Below are 21,335 nucleotides of genomic sequence, written 5' to 3'. Positions count from 1 at the left end.
CAAAGTTAATGTTTCAGCTTGGTGACCTTTCGTCTAAATTTACAGCTAACACCAAATTGGAAGCAATAGTCAAACTGGGAGGGAGAACAAGTCAGAAGATGACATTCATAAACGTGCAGAATGGACAGTAAATTGGCAATTGAATTTAAACATAGGTAAATGTCAGACATTACATATTGGTAAGAAAAATAAGGAGGCCATATATTATCTGGAAATTAAAAATCTAATTGGGATGGAGATGCAAAGGGGTCAGGAAGCACAAATACACAAATCAATAAAATCGCCATGCAGGTCAATAAGGCCTTAACTAAAGCAAACCAAGCACTACGGGTTATTTTTCTAGGGATACAGAATTGAATGGTAATGCAGTTACATTGTGTCAAACCTTGGTTAGACCACACTTGAAGTACTATGTACAGTTCTGTTTGTCACATTATAAAAAGAATATAGAGGCACTGAAAAAAGAGCAAAGAAGTTTACAACGATGATACCAGAACTCCCAGTTATAGCATCAGGAAAGGTTTGAGTAGACTGTCTCTCTTTTCTCTTGAAAACAGAAGGCTGAGAGAAACCTAGAGATCTTTAAAATTACAAAAGGTAAACACATAGAGAGTGTTTCCATCTATATAAGGTAGACACCAAAAAGTCAATTAGTGAATTCAAAAGCAACTTTTCCCAGAGAGAAGGTGGAACATGCTACCACAGGGAGTAGTTGAGACAAATATTACAGATGTATTTACGAGGAAGCTAGGTATGCTAATGAAGCTAGATGAGGAAGGATGGGAGGAGGCAATAATAGAGCATAAATGCTGACATGGGCATATTGGGCCAAATGGCCTGTTTTTGTGGTATCTATTTTATATATTTTATGTAATTTTCAAGTCTCACCATTGAAACAAATACTTTAGCACGCTGAGTTGCAAACACAATTTTATTCACACTCAATGGTGAATTACACTCACATTGAGCTGCAGATTAAGTTCTGACATTCAAACACCAATCCTCTCCTTAACCAACCACAATATGTATGCACAGACCAACGTCACGTGGGATCTTCCTGGTCTGTGTAGCAGAGTTCACCACAAAACACAACAGTTTTAAACATTGCCCACCTGAAGTTACAATTTATTTCATCTAGAAACACTCAGCCCCTGAGTAGCTTGGCTGTTGGATATTGTCATACGTGGTCCAAAACAGCCCACTTCACCCTAAGCAATAACTGCAGAAGTGATGCAAATACCTCTGACCTGGCACAAAGACTAGAAATGCCTCCAAGGCCGTGATTGAAAATAGTTTCAAAGCATGACTCACCTTTAAAGCATAATCTCTTCCACTACCAAGATCTTGTGCTTCATAAACAAAGGCAAATCCACCTGTTAAATCAGAAATACATTCCTACAGTGAGAACAACATACAGTGGACATTATAGACTTTTCTATGGACTAACAGAGATCCAAAGTGATTAAAAGGCCATAATTTCACTGAGGGATTCATATCAAGATCAAGTAAACCAATTGAATAAATGATTTCACAGAGACATTTGAACCCCAAATGAGAGTACTATCTTAGTCACATTTTACTCCAAACAGTTGTGAAGCATCTTAAGAAGTTTGTTAAAAACAAAAAACTACTGCGGATACTGGAAATCCAAAACAAAAACAGAATTACCTGGAAAAACTCAGCAGGTCTGGCAGCATCGGCGGAGAAGAAAAGAGTTGACGTTTCGAGTCCTCATGAGAACTCGAAACGTCAACTCTTTTCTTCTCCGCCGATGCTGCCAGACCTGCTGAGCTTTTCCAGGTAATTCTGTTTTTGTTTAAGAAGTTTGTTAATGAGCTAAATTATCACAGGAAACAGCAATGGTCAAATTGTACAGTTCAGCTGCTGTATGTAGGTGAAGTTTGATAACTGTGACAGAGACTTGAAATTTAGCCTGGAGGCAAGCTCTGTGCGGGTGGAAACACCATTGAGAGGTCAGGAAATCTAAAATAACAGACTTCCCTGGTGTCCTGCAGAATTTAACTGCAGGGCTGCTTTATTCTTTTTTCCTTGAGGATCCCACTCCTAGACAACCTGAACAATAGGCTAGAGGTCTTTCAGGGGGAAATCCTGCTCCATTGGGTCAAAATTTATAAGAGCAAGTAGCACATCTGGGGAACGTCCCAAGGTATTCCTTGCAGTCCCAATAATCATGCTGGGTGGTGATCTGGAGAGTGAGGGAAGGCAGGCAGATCACGGTTGGAGAGGTGTACTGGGTAGCTTGTGGGGCCTGGAGGAAGCATTCCTGCTCCTTCTGGCTCACAAGCAGTGCTGTAAAGACACCTACATCATGGATTCAATCTTCCTCTCCTTCCTTAAGTTGCCGCGTTTCCTAACACCCAGGAAACCTGGTCACCTTTATGGTTAAACATAGAATCATGTTAAAATGTAGGCACACAGCCTCATTATAATATTTAAATGTCCAACCATTTCCACAGTCACTACTCACTTAAGCTGGTTTACATTTTACTCACTTTCTCCATTAACTTCATTCCTTCTCAGGTGGAAGCAAGAGATCCCACCAGTGTATCCTGAACAATATTTATCCTTCAATCAAAACCACTAAAAAAATAGGTTATCTGGTCATTATTACAATGCAATTTGTGTAATATTGTTCTGTGCCTGTTGGTTGCCATCTTTCCTACAACAGTGACTATACTTCAAAAAGTGTACTTCATTGGCTGTAAAGCTCTTTGGGAGGTTCTGAGATTGTGAAAGGGACTTTATAAAGGCAAGACCTTTCTTTCACCTATACCTGCAGGATCACTAATGTACTGAGGGAAATTCACTTTGTCCTGACTTTTCTTGGGTCAACCACAGAACTACTATTAGTATTCATTTTCTCGTCTTGTGTTAAAACCAGGACAGTAGCAGATAACAGAGGCAAATGGTAACATAGAACATTGAAATCATTTTGCACCTATTATTTAAAACAAATGGTCTGGTTGGGGTTGCTTTGTCTACATGCCAGAACATAGAAGTTGATCCCACTCCAATTTATTTCCAAGTTCTGCTGCTACTTCTACAAGAAGAGGCCAGGGAAGTCTTCAAGGATTGATAAGAAGGGAAAAAAATACAAACTCCAATGATTAACACCTGGCCTTGCCCATGCAACTTCATTCACATGCTCAGATAACATTTGCAAAGACTAGGAGCAGCCTTAACTCAGCATCAGCACTCTCACCGCTGACCAAAAATGTCATAGCTAAAAGCCTCACTTCAGAGATTTTAGCACCCAAGGTTGAGAATCAGTGCAGTAAGTACTATGCTGAGGTACTGTACTGACTGAGATACCATCTTTCGGATAAGACATTCTCAAATTTGTTGGTGGAAGCTCTGTAGCCAACATAAAACACCCCATAGCACTATTCAAAGAAGAGCACGGATGTTCTCCTACTGCCCTGTCCAACATTTATTCCTTAACTAAGATTGCACAAAAAAAAATTCTGTCATAAACTTCATTACAGTTTGCAAGACTTTTCTGTGCAGGAGAGAATAAAAAAATAAACCGGGAGGCAAAGAGGGACTATGAAATTAAATTATCAAGAAATATGAAACAAAATAATAAAGTATTCTACAGGAACATAAATAAAAAATTTAAATAATTACAAAAGGAAAGCTTAAATAATTATTTTGCTTCAGTATTTATGAGAGAGATGGACATGACATCAGAAAATGAGATTAGGAAGAATAACTGGATTTAAGGTGGGAAGGAGAAATATTAAACCCCTGGCCTGCAGGATTGCATCCACAAATTTCAAAAGCATAAAGTTCTTTCCATGGCTTGTTCTTCTGTCTGGAGAACATTAACAAAACGAAGTAGCAGAGGCATTAATACACATAACAAATAATTCATTAGAAAAAGGCATAGTGCCAGATTCATTACCACTGAATCAATTGGAAATGCATTGTCACTATTGATTGAGGACTGGTGGAAGGCTAACAACATACCTATACTTAAAAAGGGAGGTAGAAGAACATGTCCAAGGAACCATGGACCAGTCAGCTTAACACCACTAGTAGGAAAGATAATGATATTGCTACTGAAGATGAAAATAGAAAAGCTTTTAGAAACCAAAAATATAATAAAATAGTTAGGATGGATTTCAAATAGGAAAGTTTTGATTGACCAACCTCATTGAACTTTGAAGAGATAACAGAAAGAGTTGGTAATGAAATAGATATAATATACCTAGATTTCCAAAAGGCCTTCAAAAAGATATCACATAGTAACTCAGGAATAAGATCAAAGCACATAGTGTCAGGGAAGAAGTAACAGAATGGATAGCTTGCTGCAAGAAAAGAGAGTAGCAGTGGGAGGATAGCTAATCAGAATGGCAAAAAATGTAAGTAGGGTCCAAATAGGATTAATGCTGGGACCACTACTGTTCATAATTCATGTTAATGATTTAAACTTTGAAAGTTTTGAAGTTTGTGAATGACACCAAATTTGGCGGGGTGGGGGTAGCAGTAGGCGAAAGACAATCAATATTGAGGAGGGATGCAGCAAATTACAAGGTGACATTAATAAACCTACAGGATAAGAATTAAATTGGGAAATTAATTTTAATATATGTAAATGTGAGGTATTACATTTTGGTAAGAAAAATGAGGTCACATGGTACTTAGAAAATAAGAATCTCAGTGGGTAGAAGATGTCATGAAAGTATAATAATTTTCCTAATATTTTTCTGGTTTATTGTGAAGTAGATTTATAGGGGTAAGTATAATTGGGTCTGCCTGTGTGATTTAATTACATTTGGAGTCAAGTAGACTGCAAGCTTAAATCATCAAAAGAAGCTAGGTGCTAGACATGCTAGTGAGTAAACATGGATGCTGGCTTAGCATGTAAGGTATGAAGGGAATTTGCAATTTTAAATAAATGAAGGGATATTTGGATTTCAAAGGGATTTTAGTCTGTTTACAACTAGCCAGATAAGCAAGACTAAGGAACGTGTTTATTTTTCCCAAAGATTACTGACAACACAAAAGTTTTTATATTATAAGGGAGATACAGTTTCAAAGACGTATGGAACAACAGGATTTACATATTAAAAAAAGAGAAACATATATATAGGAGAATGAAAGGCTATGTGTCAGGAGAAGGCCATGTAAGATCTAACAGGAGTGTGTGAAAAGCCTTAATGAAGCCTCCAGCACTCATGCATAAGTCTGCTATCTAACAAACCTGAAGCTGAAGAAAAGCCATTTGGAATTCTCACTGTCCAGGGTATTGTGTTAACTTGCTGAGTTTGTTTTAAACCTAAAATCCATTTATGAACCGTTGACTTAAAGGGAGTGTAACTGGGAGTCAGGTTAATTAGGAATTTTAGGAGTTATTATAGTAGTAATTGTAGTCTAATGTATGTGCTTGAAATCTTTTATATTTTGTTATTAAATATATTAATTTATTTTTTTTAATCTCTGAAGGTCTTGGTGGACTTATTACTTCTTAATTCTGTGCACACATCTCGTAATAATTACAAATTGCAAAACCATTGTGATAGCACAACCAAGTTTCCCTCGTGGATTTGGTCCACCTGGCAGACACCATCTGCCACATCACAACAAAGAGCAAAGGGGAGTAGAAGTACACAACTCACTAAAGTAGCAATGCAGGTTAATAAGACCATACAAAGACAGAAACCAAGCATGAGGTTCATTTCTAGAGGGATAGAACAGAAAAGTAGAGGAGTTACGCTAAATTTGTAAAGAATCTTGGTTCAGCCACACTTGAAATACTATGCATAGAATTAGTTGCCATATTATTAAAAGGACATAGAGGCACTTAGAGAGGGTACAAAATGATTCACAGAGATAAAACCAAAACTTTCAGTTATACCCATCAGGAAAAGATGCATAGGCTGGATCTGGCTTCTCTTGAAAATAAGGTATTTAAAATTATGAAAGGTTTTACCAGAGTAGACAAAGAGAGCGTTTCCACTTATTGGGAGGAGCAAAATTAGTGTCCATCAATATAATATAGTGACCAAGAAATAAAATATGTAATTCAGAAAAAACTTGTTTACCCAAAAGAGTGGTGAGAATGTGGAACTTGCCACCACATGGAGTTGTTGAATTGCACAGTATGGCTGCATTTAAGGAAAAGCTAGACAAATATATACGAGGGAGAAGGGAATAGAGGATTGTGATAATAGATTTAGATGAGGAAAGATGGGAGAAGGTTCAAATGGCACATAAACACCCATTTGGATAGGTTGGGCTAAATGGCCTCTTTGCAGTTTTGTTTAAATGGATAAACATCTTTCTTGAGTCAGTGTGCAGGGGAATTTCATGCAATTGCCTCGCCATGTTCAAATATTAATTTCACAGTGCAATTTCACCCCATTTACTTTTTTTTTCTTTTATTCTTTTCACGGGATGTGGATGTCGCTGGAAAGGCATTTGATGCCCATCCCTAACTGCCCTTGAACTGAGTGGCTTGCTAGTGGCCATTTCAGGGCAGTTAAGAGTCAACCACATTACTGTGGGTCTGGAGTCACACGTAGACCAGACCAGGTAAGGGTGGCAGATTTAATTCCCTAAAGGACATTAGTGAATCAGATGGGTTTATTCAACAATCGATGCTAGTTTCATGGTCACCATTACTGAGACTAGCTTTATATTCCAGATTTATTAATTGAATTTAAATTCCACCAGTAGACAAGGTGGGATTTGAACCCATGTCCCCAAAGCATTATCACAATGAGACCATCCCCAACTTGTTGTATTGTTACAGATTCATATAAATCAAAACCACACACCAAACTTTCTTATAAAACAGCAACACAGAAATCCTTCTCAAAAGTCCTGGCAGTGAGTAGGTATAACTGCTGCACTGCCAAATGGGTGGATGTGGATCCAGTTCGTAATTCTCCCCACTTGTAAAATGTACTTCACATCCTCTCTTGGTATCAGGGCTGGAGATTCCTCACAGACAGACAGGGGTCTCTGTTTTACTCAACTGCTTACCAATCAGCACAGGAATAAAAAAAGACTGTAAAACTGGTTTTTCGTTAAGGAACAGTGAAGTGAGGAAGAAATTTTATTTTAAATTAGAGGACATGGAGTTTTTTTTGATTCTTTTTAAATAAAAGGGTACCTTGTCACACAGAATCACAGTGCAGAAGAGGCTCTTCGGCCCATCGAGTCTGCACCAACACGTGAGAAACATCTGACCTACCTACCTGTACCTTGTCATATCCATTGTATCTCATAATATTAAGGTGAAAAATCAAAACCTCAAAAAATGCCAAGAATGTGCACTAGATTAAAACTCGGTTCCAGGGAGTGAGAGGGCACTGACTTGGGCCAATAGTGCCCCACATCATCTTCTCATACAGTCCCTCAGGGCCGAGGATGACTTTCTTTCACTCCACTTGTGTATCCTGAGGTGACTAAAAAGTCCAATGCTGGATCCGCACACTCTGCCACAGGTGGAGAAGGTAGTGTTTGATGAGGTGGGTGGGTGAGATGCTCAGATTTAGAGACGCCCCTTCTGCTTTCTGCGCTTGGCCTCCACCTGGGCCTGTCAGAGACTTTCAAAATGGTTGGCACCTTCACAGATGCTTCTTCTTCAGTTTGGGTGGTCTCGAGCAAGAAATTCCTACAAATCGGTGGGGGTATTGCATTTTATCAGATAGCTTTAAAGACATCCCTGAAACAATTCCTCTGTCCTCCTGGTAACCACTTGTTGAGACGAAGCTTGGAGTAGAGAGCATGTTTTGGGAGTCTTGTGTCAGGCATGTGGACGACGTGGCTCACCCAACATAGTTGATTATCCTTAATTATGCCTCAATACTGGCAATGTTGGCCTGAAAGAGAACACTAATATCGGAGCACCTATCCTGCCATTGAATTTGCAGGATTTTGCAGAGGCATCGCTGGTGATATTTCTCCAGGGATTTAAGGTGTCTGCTGTACATTGTCCATGTCTCTGACACATATAGGAGGGCAGGCAGCACTGCAGCCCTGTAAGCTATGAGCTTGGTGCTAAGTTTGAAGTCTTTGTCATCAAACACTTTTCCTCAGGCAGCCAAAGGTTGCGCTGGCACACTGGAGGCAATGTTGAGTTCCATCATCAATATCTGCCTTCACTTAGAGAAGGCTCCAAGGTATGAGAAATGATCCACAGTACCTGGTTCGCCGTGGATCTTGATAGTTGAGGGCAGTGTTGCACAGCGGGAGCAGGCTGGTCGATATCAGCTGCAACACATGGAATTTCAAGACCACCAAAAGGGGCATCGGAACGTATATTTTTTCTTTTGTACAGACTTTAACTCTTATCAATTCCACCTCCTATGCCCTGTAACCTATTCTGCTGTGTGTGTGCGTGTGTCGCGCATGTGTGTGTCTGAGAGAGCGTGAGAGAGCAAGCAAGGTGGAAGATGGCGGGCGAGTTCTGGCTAGAGTGAGCAGAGCCCTGGTCAGTGGATGCGTGTGTTAGTGGATGCGTGTGTTAGTGGAAGCGTGCGTTAGTGGAAGTGTGCGTTAGTGGAAGCGTGCATTAGTGAACATGTGTTAGGGGTGTGTGTGTGTTTGTAGATGTGTGTGTTAAGCCTGAAGCCTAGCAGCACAGAACACGGGCATGCGCTGACGGGAGCAGGGAGAGCTGGGGAGGTCACAGGGGACGCCGAGAAAAGCGGGGGAAAGTACCCCACATAGTGTTACAATCACAGCCATGTCATTATAAATAAACATAACAGGGACATCTGTAATTTAGCCAGAATCACTCTCCCCAGCTTCCAGTCAATTGGTGAGTGGCCTCAATAAAAAAGCAGCAAAGTGCTCAGGGATGGGAGTGAAGCACAGAGAAGGAATAAAAAACTGTTTGCAAAACACATCTACAAGCAAAGACAGTTCCATTAATATCGCCTGTTTTAGCTGACCATATCGCGTTCAACAGGATTTTTTCAGAGAGCATGTAAGAGTCAACCATATTGCTGTGGAGTCAAATGTAGGCCAGACCAGGTAAGGACATGAGCGAGCCAGATGGGTTTTTACGACAATCGACAATGGTTATCATTAGACTTTTAAGTCCAGATTTTTGAATTCAAATTTCACCACCTGCCATGGTGGGATTCGAACCCAGGTCCCCAGAGAATTCCCTGGGTCTCTGGAATACCAGTCCAGTAACAATGCCACTACACCACCACCTCCCCTTAAAGGTTGGAAGTGGTGAGGATAAGAGCATAAGAAATAGGAGTAGGCCGTACAGCCCCTCAAGCCTGCTCCACCATTCAATAAGATCATATCGGATCAGAATTTGGCCTCAACTCCACTTTCCTGTCTGTTCCCCAAAACCCTAACCCTAACTCCCCTATAGTTCAAGAATCTATCTCAGTCTTGAATATGTTCAATGACTCACCCTCCACAGCTCTCTGGGGTAGAGAATTCCAAAGATTCACAACCCACAGAGAAGAAGTTCCTCCTTAGCTCCATCTTAAATGGATGAACTCATTCTGAAAGTACACTCCCTAGTTTGAGATTCTCCTACTAGGGAAAGCATCCTCTCTGTATCAACCTTGTTAAGCCTCCTCAGATCACCACTCTTACTTCTAAACTCTAATGAGTATAGGCCCAACCTGCGTAACTTTCCTCATGAGACAATCCCTTCATCTCAGGAATTGACCTAGTGAATCTTCTCTGAACTGCCTCCAATGGAAATAAGGAGACCAAAGCTCTTTGCAATGCTCCAGATGCGTTCTTACCAATGCCCCATAAGGTGGTAGAAAAATTTCCCTACTTTTCTGCTCTATCCTCCATAGAACATTCCATTTGCCTACCTAATTACTTGCTGTACCTGCGTGCTAACTATTTGTATTTCATGTATAAAGACATCCAGATCCCTTTGTATCGCAGCATTCTGTAATGTCTCTCCATTTAAAGGCTTTGCTTTTCTATTCTTCCCACCAAAACGGATAACCTTATATTTTCCTACATTATATTCCATCTGTCAAATTTTTGCCCACTCACTTACCTTTGCCATATCCCTTGCAGACTCCTTGTCTCCTCCTCACAACTTGCTTTCTTATCTATCTTTATGCCATCAGCAAATCTGCCTACAAAACACTCGGCCCCCTCATTCAAGTCAGTGATATATAGCTGAGGCCCCAGCACTGATCCCTGAGCACCCCACTAGTTTCAAGTTGAAAAAGACTCATTAATCCTTGTCCACTGTTTTCTGTTAGTTAGCCAATCCTCTATCTATGTTAAGATATTACCCCCAACACAATGAACTCCTTATCGTAGAATGGTTACAGCACAGAAAGAGGCCATTCAGTCCATCAAGCTTGAGTCAGTTCTCTGCTGGTACCATTCCCCTGCCCTTCCCCATAGCCCTGCAATTTTTTTTTCTTCAGGTGTTTATCCAATTCCCTTTTGAAAGCCACGATCAAATCAGCCTCTACACTCTCAGGCAGTGCATTCCAGATCGCAACCATTCACTGTGTAAAATACATTTTCCCCCATGTCGCCTTTGGTCCTTTTGCCAATCACTTAATACCTGTGTCCCAGGTCCTTGACCCTTCAGCCAATGGGAAGTTTTTCTGTCCATCTTAGGCCAAATGGTGGTAAATTAAAAACCAGGAAAAGGCTTAAGGTCAATGACAAGAACAGATTCAATGCTTCCTCAATAATCACCAACTGAGCTCTTCTGTCAGTTTCAGAGCAAACGAAAAGTTAAAGATTCGTTTTACGAGTGCTTGAAGTGCTAACTCTGAATTATTTCACAACTGTCATTTATATAACATCTTTAATGTTGAAAATCATCCAAAGGTGTTTCACAGCGGTAAGTTAAATTTTATATCAGGTGGACCGGGCTTCAGTTTTGTCACACACAATGGTGAGTCTAAAGGGGAGTCTCGAAAGAAAACGAGAGGGGGAGAGCGAGACCGAGGGAGGGCGAGGGAGAGGGAGAGCGAGGGAGAGCGGGGCGAGGGCGGGCGAGGGCAAGGGAGGGCGAGGGAGGGCAAGGGTGAGCGAGGGCGAGGGAGGGCAAGGGTGAGCGAGGGCGAGGGAGGGTGAGGGAGGGCGAGGGAGAGCGAGAGAAAGGGAGGGCAAGGGAGAGTGAGAGCGAGGCAGAGCGAGGGCGAGAACGAGCGAAAGCGAGGGCGAGGGAAAGCAAGGGCAAGGGAAAGCGAGGGCAGGGGAAAGCGAGGGCAAGGGCGAGGGAGGGCGAGGACGAGCGAAAGCGAACGAGAGCGAGGGCGAGCGAGGGCAAGCGAGGGCGAGGACGAGCGAGGGAGAGTGAGGGAGAGCGAGGGAGAGCGAGGGCAAGGGAGAGCGAAGGCGAGGGAGAGCGAGGGCGAGAGAGGGAGAGCGAGGGCGAGGGAGAGCGAGGGCGAGGGAGAGCGAGGGCGAGCGAGGGCGAGCGAGGGCGAGGGAGAGCGAGGGCGAGGGCGAGGAAGAGCGAGGACGAGGGAGAACGAGGGCGAGGGAGAGCGAGGGCGAGGGAGAGCGAGGGTGAGGGAGAGCGAGGGCGAGGGAGAGCGAGGGAGAGCGAGGGCTAGGGAGAGCGAGGGCGTGGGAGAGCGAGGGAGAGCGAGGGCGAGGGCGAGCGAGGGCGAGGGAGAGCGAGGGCGAGGGAGAGCGAGGGCGAGGGAGAGCGAGGGCGAGGGAGAGCGAGGGCAAGGGAGAGCGAGGGCAAGGGAGAGCGAGGGCAAGGGAGAGCGAGGGCAAGGGGGGAGGGGGAGGGAGAACGAGGGCAAGGGGGGAGGGAGAGCGCGCATGGGAGGCAGAGGGGTGCACAGGAGGGAGAGAGGGAGCACCAGAAGAAGGGAGCATGGGAGGGAGAGAGGGAGCACGGGAGGGAGCACGGAAGGGAGAGAGTGAGGGAGAGAGGGAGGGAGAGGGGGAGGGAGAGGGGGAGGGAGAGGGGGAGCGCGGGAGGGAGAGGGGGAGGGCGGGAGGGAGAGGGGGAGGGCGGGAGGGAGAGGGGAGGGCGGGAGGGAGAGGGGGAGGGCGGGAGGGAGAGGGGGAGGGCGGGAGGGAGAGGGGGAGGGCGGGAGGGAGAGGGGGAGGGCGGGAGGGAGAGGGGGAGGGCGGGAGGGAGAGGGGGAGGGCGGGAGGGAGAGGGGGAGCGCGGGAGGGAGAGGGGGAGCGCGGGAGGGAGAGGGGGAGCGCGGGAGGGAGAGGGGGAGCGCGGGAGGGAGAGGGGGAGCGCGGGAGGGAGAGGGGGAGCGCGGGAGGGAGAGGGGGCGCGCGGGAGAGGGGGCGCGCGGGAGAGGGGGCGCGCGGGAGAGGGGGAGCGCGGGAGAGGGGGAGCGCGGGAGAGGGGGAGCGCGGGAGAGGGGGAGCGCGGGAGAGGGGGAGCGCGGGAGAGGGGGAGCGCGGGAGAGGGGGAGCGCGGGAGGGGGGAGCGCGGGAGAGGGGGAGCACGGGAGAGGGGGAGCACGGGAGAGGGGGAGCACGGGAGAGGGGGAGCACGGGAGAACGGGAGAGGGGGAGCACGAGAGACAGAGAGAGAGCATGAGAGGGAGAGAGAGAGAGGGAAAAAGAGAGGAGTCAGAGGAGCGGAGAGGTTCAGCAAGTTAATCAAGGAGATGCATAGACCAGAATCCCTCTGCATAACAACTGGAAGTCAACTTAGTTAATTTAGAATCAAAGATTATTTCATTAGTAGCCAATAACAATTTCAAAAGATGAACATGTACACACAGACAATGGAAACAGAGCCTGATTCCCTTAAAAGCAGTAATGGTCTCTGCCTCAACTATTCCCTTGAACAACTGCTTATATTTAAATAGCACCTTAAACGTAATAAAACATCCCAAAGGCATTTAAAAGAAGCATAACGGGAAAAAAATGATACTAAGGCACAGAAAGGGATATTAAGTCAAAGGGCTAGGAAGAAAGAGAGGTGGAGGGGTTTAGGCAGGAAATTCCAGAGTTTAGGGGTTGTCAGATGAAGACACATCACCAACGATGGAGTAATTAAAAACTGGAAATACTCAAGAAGCCAAAATTGGAGGAGCACAGATATGTCAGAGGGTTGTGGGGCTGGACAAAATTACAAAGATAGGGAAGGGTGGCAAAGATAGGGAGGGGTGAGGTGAGACCGTGGAGGGATTTGTAAACAAGGATGAGAATTTTAAAATCAAGATGTTGCCTAACCAGGAGCCAATGCTCAGCGGTTAAGGGTGAATTGGACTTGGTGCAAGAGAACGCAATGACTCGATGACATCACATTAACTGAGGTAGAACATGGAGAGCAGCCAGGAGTGCAGCCAGGAATGCGTTGGAATAGTCAAATCTAGAGGTGACAAAGGCATGGGTAATGGTTTCAGTCGCAGAGGTGTTGAGGCAGGGGAAGTAACAGGCAATATTACAGAGGTGGAAATAGGCAGTCTTAGCAATAGCATGGATGTGTGGCCAAAAGTTTATCCCAGGGTCAAATATGGTACCAAGGTTGCGAACAGCTTCAGACAGTTGCCAGGGAGAGGGATGGATTCATAGGCTAGGGAACAAAGTTTGTAGCCAGGTCCAAAGACAATGTCTTCCCAATATTTAATTGGAGGGAATTGTTGCTCATCTAGTAGTGGATGTTGGAAAAGCAGTCTGACAATTTAGTAATGGTGGAGAAGTCGAGAGAGGTGGCTGTGAGGTACAGCTGGGTGTCATCAGCATACATGTGGAAACCGATGCTGTATTGTTGGATAACATCACCGGAGGACAGCATGGATATAAGAAATATGAGGGTGGCCAAGGATAGATCCTTAGAGGACACCAGAGGTAATGGTGCAGGAGCAGGAAGAGAAGCCACTGCTTGTGATTCTCTGGCTACGATTATGTAGAACAAAATGGAACCAAACAGGTGCAGCCATAGAGATAGTTCAGACAGAGACCACGGCACCCTTTAAGGAAAAACTGGAAAGCAGAGGAAGATATAGGACCATTAGGAAAGTACAGGGTAGGGATTAGTTTCAGATGTCTCTTGCGAAGAGCCAGTACAGGATCCGTGAGCTGATTGGCCTCCTTCTGCACTGTGTTTTTTTTAGTACATTAAGTTACTGGAGCCTAAAGGCAGCAAAATGGTTAAAAAAAAGTGTTTGCATATATGGGCCGTGTAAAAGCTGAGTAACTGAGGAACGTTTGAATTAAAAATGGACTCATAAGCTACTGATGGCCACACAAACACGAAAATTGTGCTGTAGCTTTCAATGTATAACTGTCAAAATCTGCTTTAAGCAGCTGTCCAGCTTTACTTAGATGAGATGACCTTTGAACACTGCTTATTTTTTAAAAGATCTCAATGCTAAGTTTTGTATAAAATTACAGACATATTTCAAACAAGTACATAACAAAGAGACTCTCACCTTGACATTCTAATATATCAACCATTATCACATCACCGAACAAGTTTCCTGGTCCAGATACATTCCGTTTCCCAGATTCACCTGGCTACAGCCTTCAAATAAAAAAAATGTACCAATACTTGGCAGGACATTATTCTGTTAATCTTCTGGTCTTTGCCATTTGGTTGACTGTAATTGAAAAAAAGCATGACCTAATTTTTGGCCATTCAATCAACAATGTTTTTTCTAAAAGGCTGTTCTTATCTCCAGAACAACTGCTCTCAGCGCCAAGTTCCTGGAGAGATGGATGGAGGTTTAAAAAGTTTGCAAAATATTGTTTTAAGGATTGAAAGAGCTGTGTTGTGTTTCGTGATCCCACCTAGCCTCAAATGTCTGAGTTAGGGAAGGAGAAAATAAATCAAGCTAGAGATCCCACTCCTGGTTGCTTTTCAGCAGCCCCTGCTGGAGTGCCTGCACGTGGAAGTCAGGCTTGGTGTGACCTTTCCTTTCTCCTGTTCCCTCACCAATCTAATAGCTAATTATCAAGGCTGACACAAGGACATTGGCCTGTTAGACAAGACACCATAGGGTATGACCAGCATCAATGAAATTCTACCCCCACAGGGAATCAATGCTTTCAGGAGAAGAGGGTATTCAGCTAAGATATTTATGTCTAAATGGTTGGTCCTGTAGTCAGCTCTCCCACCTCAAATTCTATTGTCCTCTTTCCCTCAAAGCTTCAATATCCCTTACATCGTCATCATTATTTCTTCAAATTAATTCTGTAAAAAGTTAATCAAGCTCCAATCACAAAAACTAGCAAAGGCACTTGCACCTTGCTTACTGAGTCCCAGCATAGCGATGATCAAACAGCGGCCCATGAATTACTCTTATGATTTATATTGTTTTCTATCATTATTTTTCCACAGGCTCAGTGCAGGAAAACAGGTCTGTTTTTTACAATGTCAGATCTAATACAATCACAAGGCCAGCAGCCCATAGTTTAAGGCAGGGCAGGAAATGTCCACAGTATATAGGAACCAGAGTAGATCATTCAACCCCTCGAGTCTGATCCTCCATTCAACAGGACATGACTTCACACTTGCTCTATATTCCTTGATAACCTTATCTAACAAATAAAATCAATCTCAGCTTTAAAAATTTGAACTGACCCAGTATCCAGAGCCTTTTTGGTGATGGATTTTCATTATCCTTTGAGTGAAAAATGTTTCCTGATTTCACTCCTAAATGGCTTTAATTTTAAGATTTATTCCCCCACCAGAAATGAAGGTTTCTAACTATCTATCCCATCGAATCCCTTTGTCATTTTAAACGCCTCACATAGATCACTCTTCCGATGAGGTTTATGCAACCTGTTCTAACTTAACACTTTAAGTTTCACTATCCTTTTTATAAATCTGTGTTGTAACTGATCAAAGTGCAATCTCAGTTGAGAATTTGCATGGAATAAAGTTTATTATTCATTCTTGCAAAATATAATTCTCCCTTCGACTTGAAATTCTTCATTGACAAGAAGCTGAACCTGTTCACCTATATGTTTGTATCAAAGGTGGATCTCCTTGTACAGCAGCAAGGACAAGTGCATACTGAGTCTTCAGCATCACTGCAAGGCCAAAGGTTAGGTAATTTACATTTGAGAGCCCATCAATAGTGGGAAAGTTAAAATGTCAAATTACACTATATTATATTAACACTGAACTTCAGTTTCTAAATCACAATTCATTTCCTGATAATTGAAAGCTTAACAAACTTCCTTTGTTCAGGTTCAAGTGATTTATTAACCTACATTTCAATTGATCATGTCTGTTTTAAATTCAATTGCATCGCCTTTCACTCAATGTCACTGAAGGGAATAGTTTCAGATTTGGACAACCTCGTAATACAAATTCTTTGGGATTCTCCCATACATTCATTCAAGTACAGTAGTGTGCTTTTAGAATACAATATTGTTAACCTAACTAGCTACCTCATTCATGACAAAATCTTGAGCATGTAGTCTACCACTCTGTTTTGCTTTTAATTGCAATCTCACACTACAACAACATAAGCACTAATCTAACCAAAATCAAGTTGCTAATGTTTCTCTGCCTTCATTGCATGTGACAGGGAAAGAGAGAGGGAGGGGAATGTGACAGGTACATCAGTCGATTGTATAATCAAAACTAAATTCTTCAGGCAATGTAATATATTCAAAAAATGGTCCTTCATCCAAATGAGACTAACTCAGAGTAAGCTGTCACTCAGTTGGTAGCATACTTGCCTCTGAGTCTCACTCCAGGGCTTGAGCACAAAAATCAAGACTGGCACCCTAGTGCTGCAGTAAGGGAGTATTGAACTGTCGGAGGTGTCATCTTTCAGGTGGGATGTTAAACTGAGGCCCCGTCTGCCCTCACAGGTGAAAGAAAAAGATACCCTGGCACTTTTTTGAAGAAGAGCACTGGAGTTATCCTCAGTGTCTTGGCCAATGTTTATCCCTCACTCAAATTGACAAAAAACAGACGATCTGATCGTTATCAAATTGCTGTTTGTGGGAGTTTGCTGTGCGCAAATTGGTTGATGCATTTCCTACATTATGTGACTACACTTCTAAAGTGCTTCATTGGCTATAAAACACTTTGGGACATCCAGTGCTCGTGAAAAGTGCAATGTAAATGCAAGTCTTTCTTTTCTCCTTTAACTTTGTTCTTTCATATAACATTCCCCTTGAAGCATGTTTTTCTCCTGATACAATTTGACCTTAAAGAAATTCAACTTTCTAAATATATGCATTTGCATAGATTGTGAAAAATATAATACCAATAGTATCTGCATTCCTTACCTTCAAATGAGTGTCATTGCCTGCATTTTTAAAATAAATTGATTGAACAATTAATTGTGATAACTATAGTGAGAAGTTATAACTAAACACTGCAGGAAAATCAGTTACTGGAACAATGTAGGCGGGTGATTGAATGCATAATTGAAACTGAATCCCTTCTGGTTAAACAATATATAAAATCCTGATTTGCCAAAGGCTTTTAGAGTTTGCAACTGATCTAGCTTACACCAATAATCAGCACCGGTGGGTTAGAGGAAAACAAATCTTCTCACCCACACAAAGAGAAATAGACAGCAAAACAAAACCTGTTAAAAGTGACTGCAATTTGCTATAACTACCTTGGTTTTTAAAGAATAGCATTGTTGGCGACTGTCACACAGGTTTTTAACCTCAAAGCTTTTCTGTACATCTGCACAGAAACAGGAAAGGCAGTGATTGCATCATATTAATACGCATCCTTCGGCCTATATATAATTTAGTTAACATATACAGGCTCAGATTTCATGATCAGCAGCAATGTGACAGCACTCATCACTGACCTCGAAGAAAGCTTCCCACAAAGATCTAGCAATCTTAATGGCACGGATTTCCCTTTTCACAATTTTAATTTAAATCTGGCGACAAGTCAAGGGGATCTCCAGGCGTCCATCAAGCAGTATAAGCAGCGAATCACACAGAAGCAATCAGGAAGTAAAATGAATTGAATATCCTTCAATTTAATTAAATTTTAGAGCATTAAATAAGTCACATACACATGGGATTAAGGTAAAAGCTGAATATCATACCTTTCTAAAAATTTCAACATGTGGATTTTCCACAAGGGTAAAATTATTTTTTTTTCAGATCCAGTGAGGCTATTCAGCAGTAATTATGAACTTATTATGCCATTAGAAACCCACTTGCACCATAATCAACAAAGGAATCTTTTACAAGAGTTTTTACACCCAGACTAATAGCATAAAATGGCAGGTTTTCAACAGTTCAGTGATTTCAGCATGGGGGACTTCAAAATCGCACCCTACGGTGAAGCTTAAAATTACTAAAAGCAACTTCAGGATTTCTCCGTTGAAGCACTTATGTGCGAACTCCAGAAGTTGCTGTCAGTTTCAGAGGAGTAATAATGACAAACGCTGACAGCTTCATCATCATTACTACAGCAAAACCCAGGCCAATATTTGCTAGATGTATGAACCAACAAACTGCAAAAATGCAACTGAATGAAAATCATTATGTAATATTTTAAAACCATTACTGCATCACTTCTACAAGATGTTACCACAATGCTAACATAAACTCCACTCAACTCTTCACCCCAAAATGGTGACAAAATACTTTCTTAAAGATAGCTGGCTGATTAGTTAGACACTAAAAACTATAAACAAATATTCCAAAATTGTACAAAAAGCAGGTATAAATGACCATAATGCAATTACAGGAACTGACTGCTCCTCACAATTTCCATGAAAGAGATGGGATGATCAAAACCAAAGGCTTATGGAAAAGGTTAAAAAGAAAACCAGAAACAGCCCCTGAGACAAACTGAGCATATGGAAAGAAGGCTGTAAGTGAGACTTTTAAGCATTCAAAATAAGATTGCAACATCCCTTGAGATGGAAGGGGTTGACTATTGTTCCTTCAGTTACATTGCTAGTATCTAGCACAGCCCTGCCAGTGAGGACTCTGTCCATATCCTCTTTGGAATCATAGACACACTGTTACCCAACCTCTCCTCCCCACCCATCCCAAACCTAGTGATCTATAGCTCAATTTGAGTTTTGACTTCTCACATCAGAGGCTCACTACAAGACTCTGAGCATTCTCCCACATCTGGAAGTTACTGATACAATGACTATTACCCCACCCAAGGCTCAATGACACTGAATATCCACATCCCAGAGGATCACTGACACTGAATATCCCCACTCCATTGGATTACTGACACACTGAATATCCCCAACCTTTGGGATCACTGACGCACTGAATACCTCAACCTCAGGGGATCAGTGATACCGAACATTCCCCACCCCAAGGAATCACTGATACCGAACATGCCCCATCCAGGGGATCACTGACACCGAATATTGCCTCACCCCAGGAGATTAGACACTGAATATTCCCGCCCCAGTGGATCACAGACAAAATATCCTCACCCCAGGGGATCACAGACACATTGAATATCCCCACCCCAGGGGATCATGGACCCGCTGAATATCCCCACCCCAAGGGATCAGACAAAATATCCTCACTCCAGGTGATCACTGACACACTGAATATCCCCACCCCAGGGGATCACGGACCCACTGAATATCCCCACCCCAGGGGATCACAGACAAAATATCCTCACCCCAGGGGAATCACAGACACACTGAATATCCCCACCCCAGGGGATCATGGACCCGCTGAATATCCCCAACCCAGGGATCACAGACACACTGAATATCCCCAACCCAGGGGATCACAGACCCACTGAATATCCCCACCCCAGGGGATCACAGACACACTGAATATCCCCACCCCAGGGGATCACAGACACACTGAATATCCCCACCCCAGGGGATCACAGACCCACTGAATATCCCCAACCCAGGGGATCACAGACCCACTGAATATCCCCAACCCAGGGGATCACAGACACACTGAATATCCCCACCCCAGGGGATCACAGACCCACTGAATATCCCCACCCCAAGGGATCACAGACCCACTGAATATCCCCAACCCAGGGGATCACAGACACACTGAATATCCCCAACCCTGGGGATCACAGACAAATTATCCCCACCCCAGGGATCACAGACAAATTATCCCCACCCCAGGGGATCACAGACACTGACTAACCCTCAGTCCTAGGATGACACACTGAATATCCCCCACTCCAGGGGATGACGCTCTGAATATCCCCCACCCCCATCCCCATCCCCATCCCCCAGGTTCACTGACCCGGAACCCCCACCCCCACCGGCAGTTGGAGCTCAGAAACCTGCCGCTTCCTCCTGCTCCTGGTGTCGAAGGCCAGGCTCCAAGCTCTAGGCCGGACCGGGTCCTATGCCGGTGCCGGGTTTTCCTGCTTTGCTGTGCCCGGGCCGCGCTCACTCACCCTCGGCGATGACCCGCTTAATCCGCAGCTTCACGTCGCCCAGTTCCACCGTCTGCCCAACGAAGTCGTTGTGATCGCGGCCGGCGGCTAGGCCTGGGGAACCGGCCAGGAAGTCGAAGGCCGACTGGAAGATGGACATTGCGGCGGGGGAGAGGCCGAGGGCCGGGCGCACAGGGTTGTCACCGGGAACAGGGGCAGGAACGGGAACGGATTCACTGACACAGCTCGAGAAACCCGCCGCGATCCGGATCAGGCGGAGCCGCTTCCGCAACAATCATCACCGGTAGAGGGGAGGGGCCAGAGAGAAAGAGAGAGGGAATGTGACAGGGAGAGAGAGAGAGAGAGTGGATGTGACAAGGAAAGAGAGAGGGGATGTGACAGGAAAATAAAGAGGGGGGACGTGACAGGAAAAGAGAGAGGGGGAATGTGACAGGGGAAGAGAGAAAGAATGTGACAGAAAGAGAGAATGAGACAGAAATAGAGTGAGGGGGAATGTGACAGGGAAAGAGAGAGGGGGAATGTGACAGGGGAAGAGAGAGGGGGAATGTGACAGGAAAAGAGAGAGGGGGAATGTGACAGGGGAAGAGAGAAAGAATGTGACAGAAAGAGAGAATGAGACAGAAATAGAGTGAGGGGGAATGTGACAGGGAAAGAGAGAGGGGGAATGTGACAGGGAAAGAGAGAGGGGGATGTGACAGGAAAAGAGAGAGGGGGAATGTGACGGAAAGAGAGAGGGGGAATGTGACAGGAAAAGAGAGAGGGGGAATGTGACAGAAAGAGAGAATGAGACAGAAATAGAGAGTGAGGGGGAATGTGACAGGGAAAGAGAGAGAAAGAATGTGACAGAGAAAGAAAGAGAGAGGGGCAATGTGACAGAGAAATAGAGAGAGAGAGAGAGAATGTGACCAGGAAAGAGAGAGATAGAATGTGACAGGGAAAGAGAGAGAGGGAGAAGGTGACCAGGAAAGAGAGAGTGGGGGGAATGCGACAGGGAAAGAGAGAGAAGGAATGTGACAGAGAAATAAAGAGAGAGGGGAGGAATGTGACAGAGAACGAGAGAGAGAAT

General features: G+C 44.0%; 1 protein-coding gene across 3 annotated transcripts in view; it reads right to left on the bottom strand.

The window, feature by feature from the left end:
- The window catches only part of gak (cyclin G associated kinase), a 133,422-nt gene extending 112,881 nt beyond the window's left edge, over positions 1-20,541 (bottom strand). For all 3 annotated transcript variants that reach the window (XM_078570498.1, XM_078570500.1, XM_078570499.1), the window contains exons 1-2: positions 20,270-20,541; positions 1,312-1,373 (exon numbers count right to left, since the gene is read on the bottom strand). In XM_078570498.1, the coding sequence (XP_078426624.1) occupies positions 1,312-1,373; positions 20,270-20,408 (201 nt within the window). In that variant the 5' untranslated portion in view covers positions 20,409-20,541. The remainder of the gene's footprint in view (positions 1-1,311; positions 1,374-20,269) is intronic.
- Between the last annotated feature and the right edge of the window lie 794 nt (positions 20,542-21,335).

Source organism: Cetorhinus maximus, chromosome 2 (genome assembly GCF_964194155.1).
Source record: "Cetorhinus maximus chromosome 2, sCetMax3.hap1.1, whole genome shotgun sequence".
Lineage (NCBI taxonomy): Eukaryota > Metazoa > Chordata > Chondrichthyes > Lamniformes > Cetorhinidae > Cetorhinus > Cetorhinus maximus.
The sequence above is the reverse complement of the archived record's forward strand: the minus strand, read 5'-3'. Positions and strand labels throughout refer to the sequence as shown.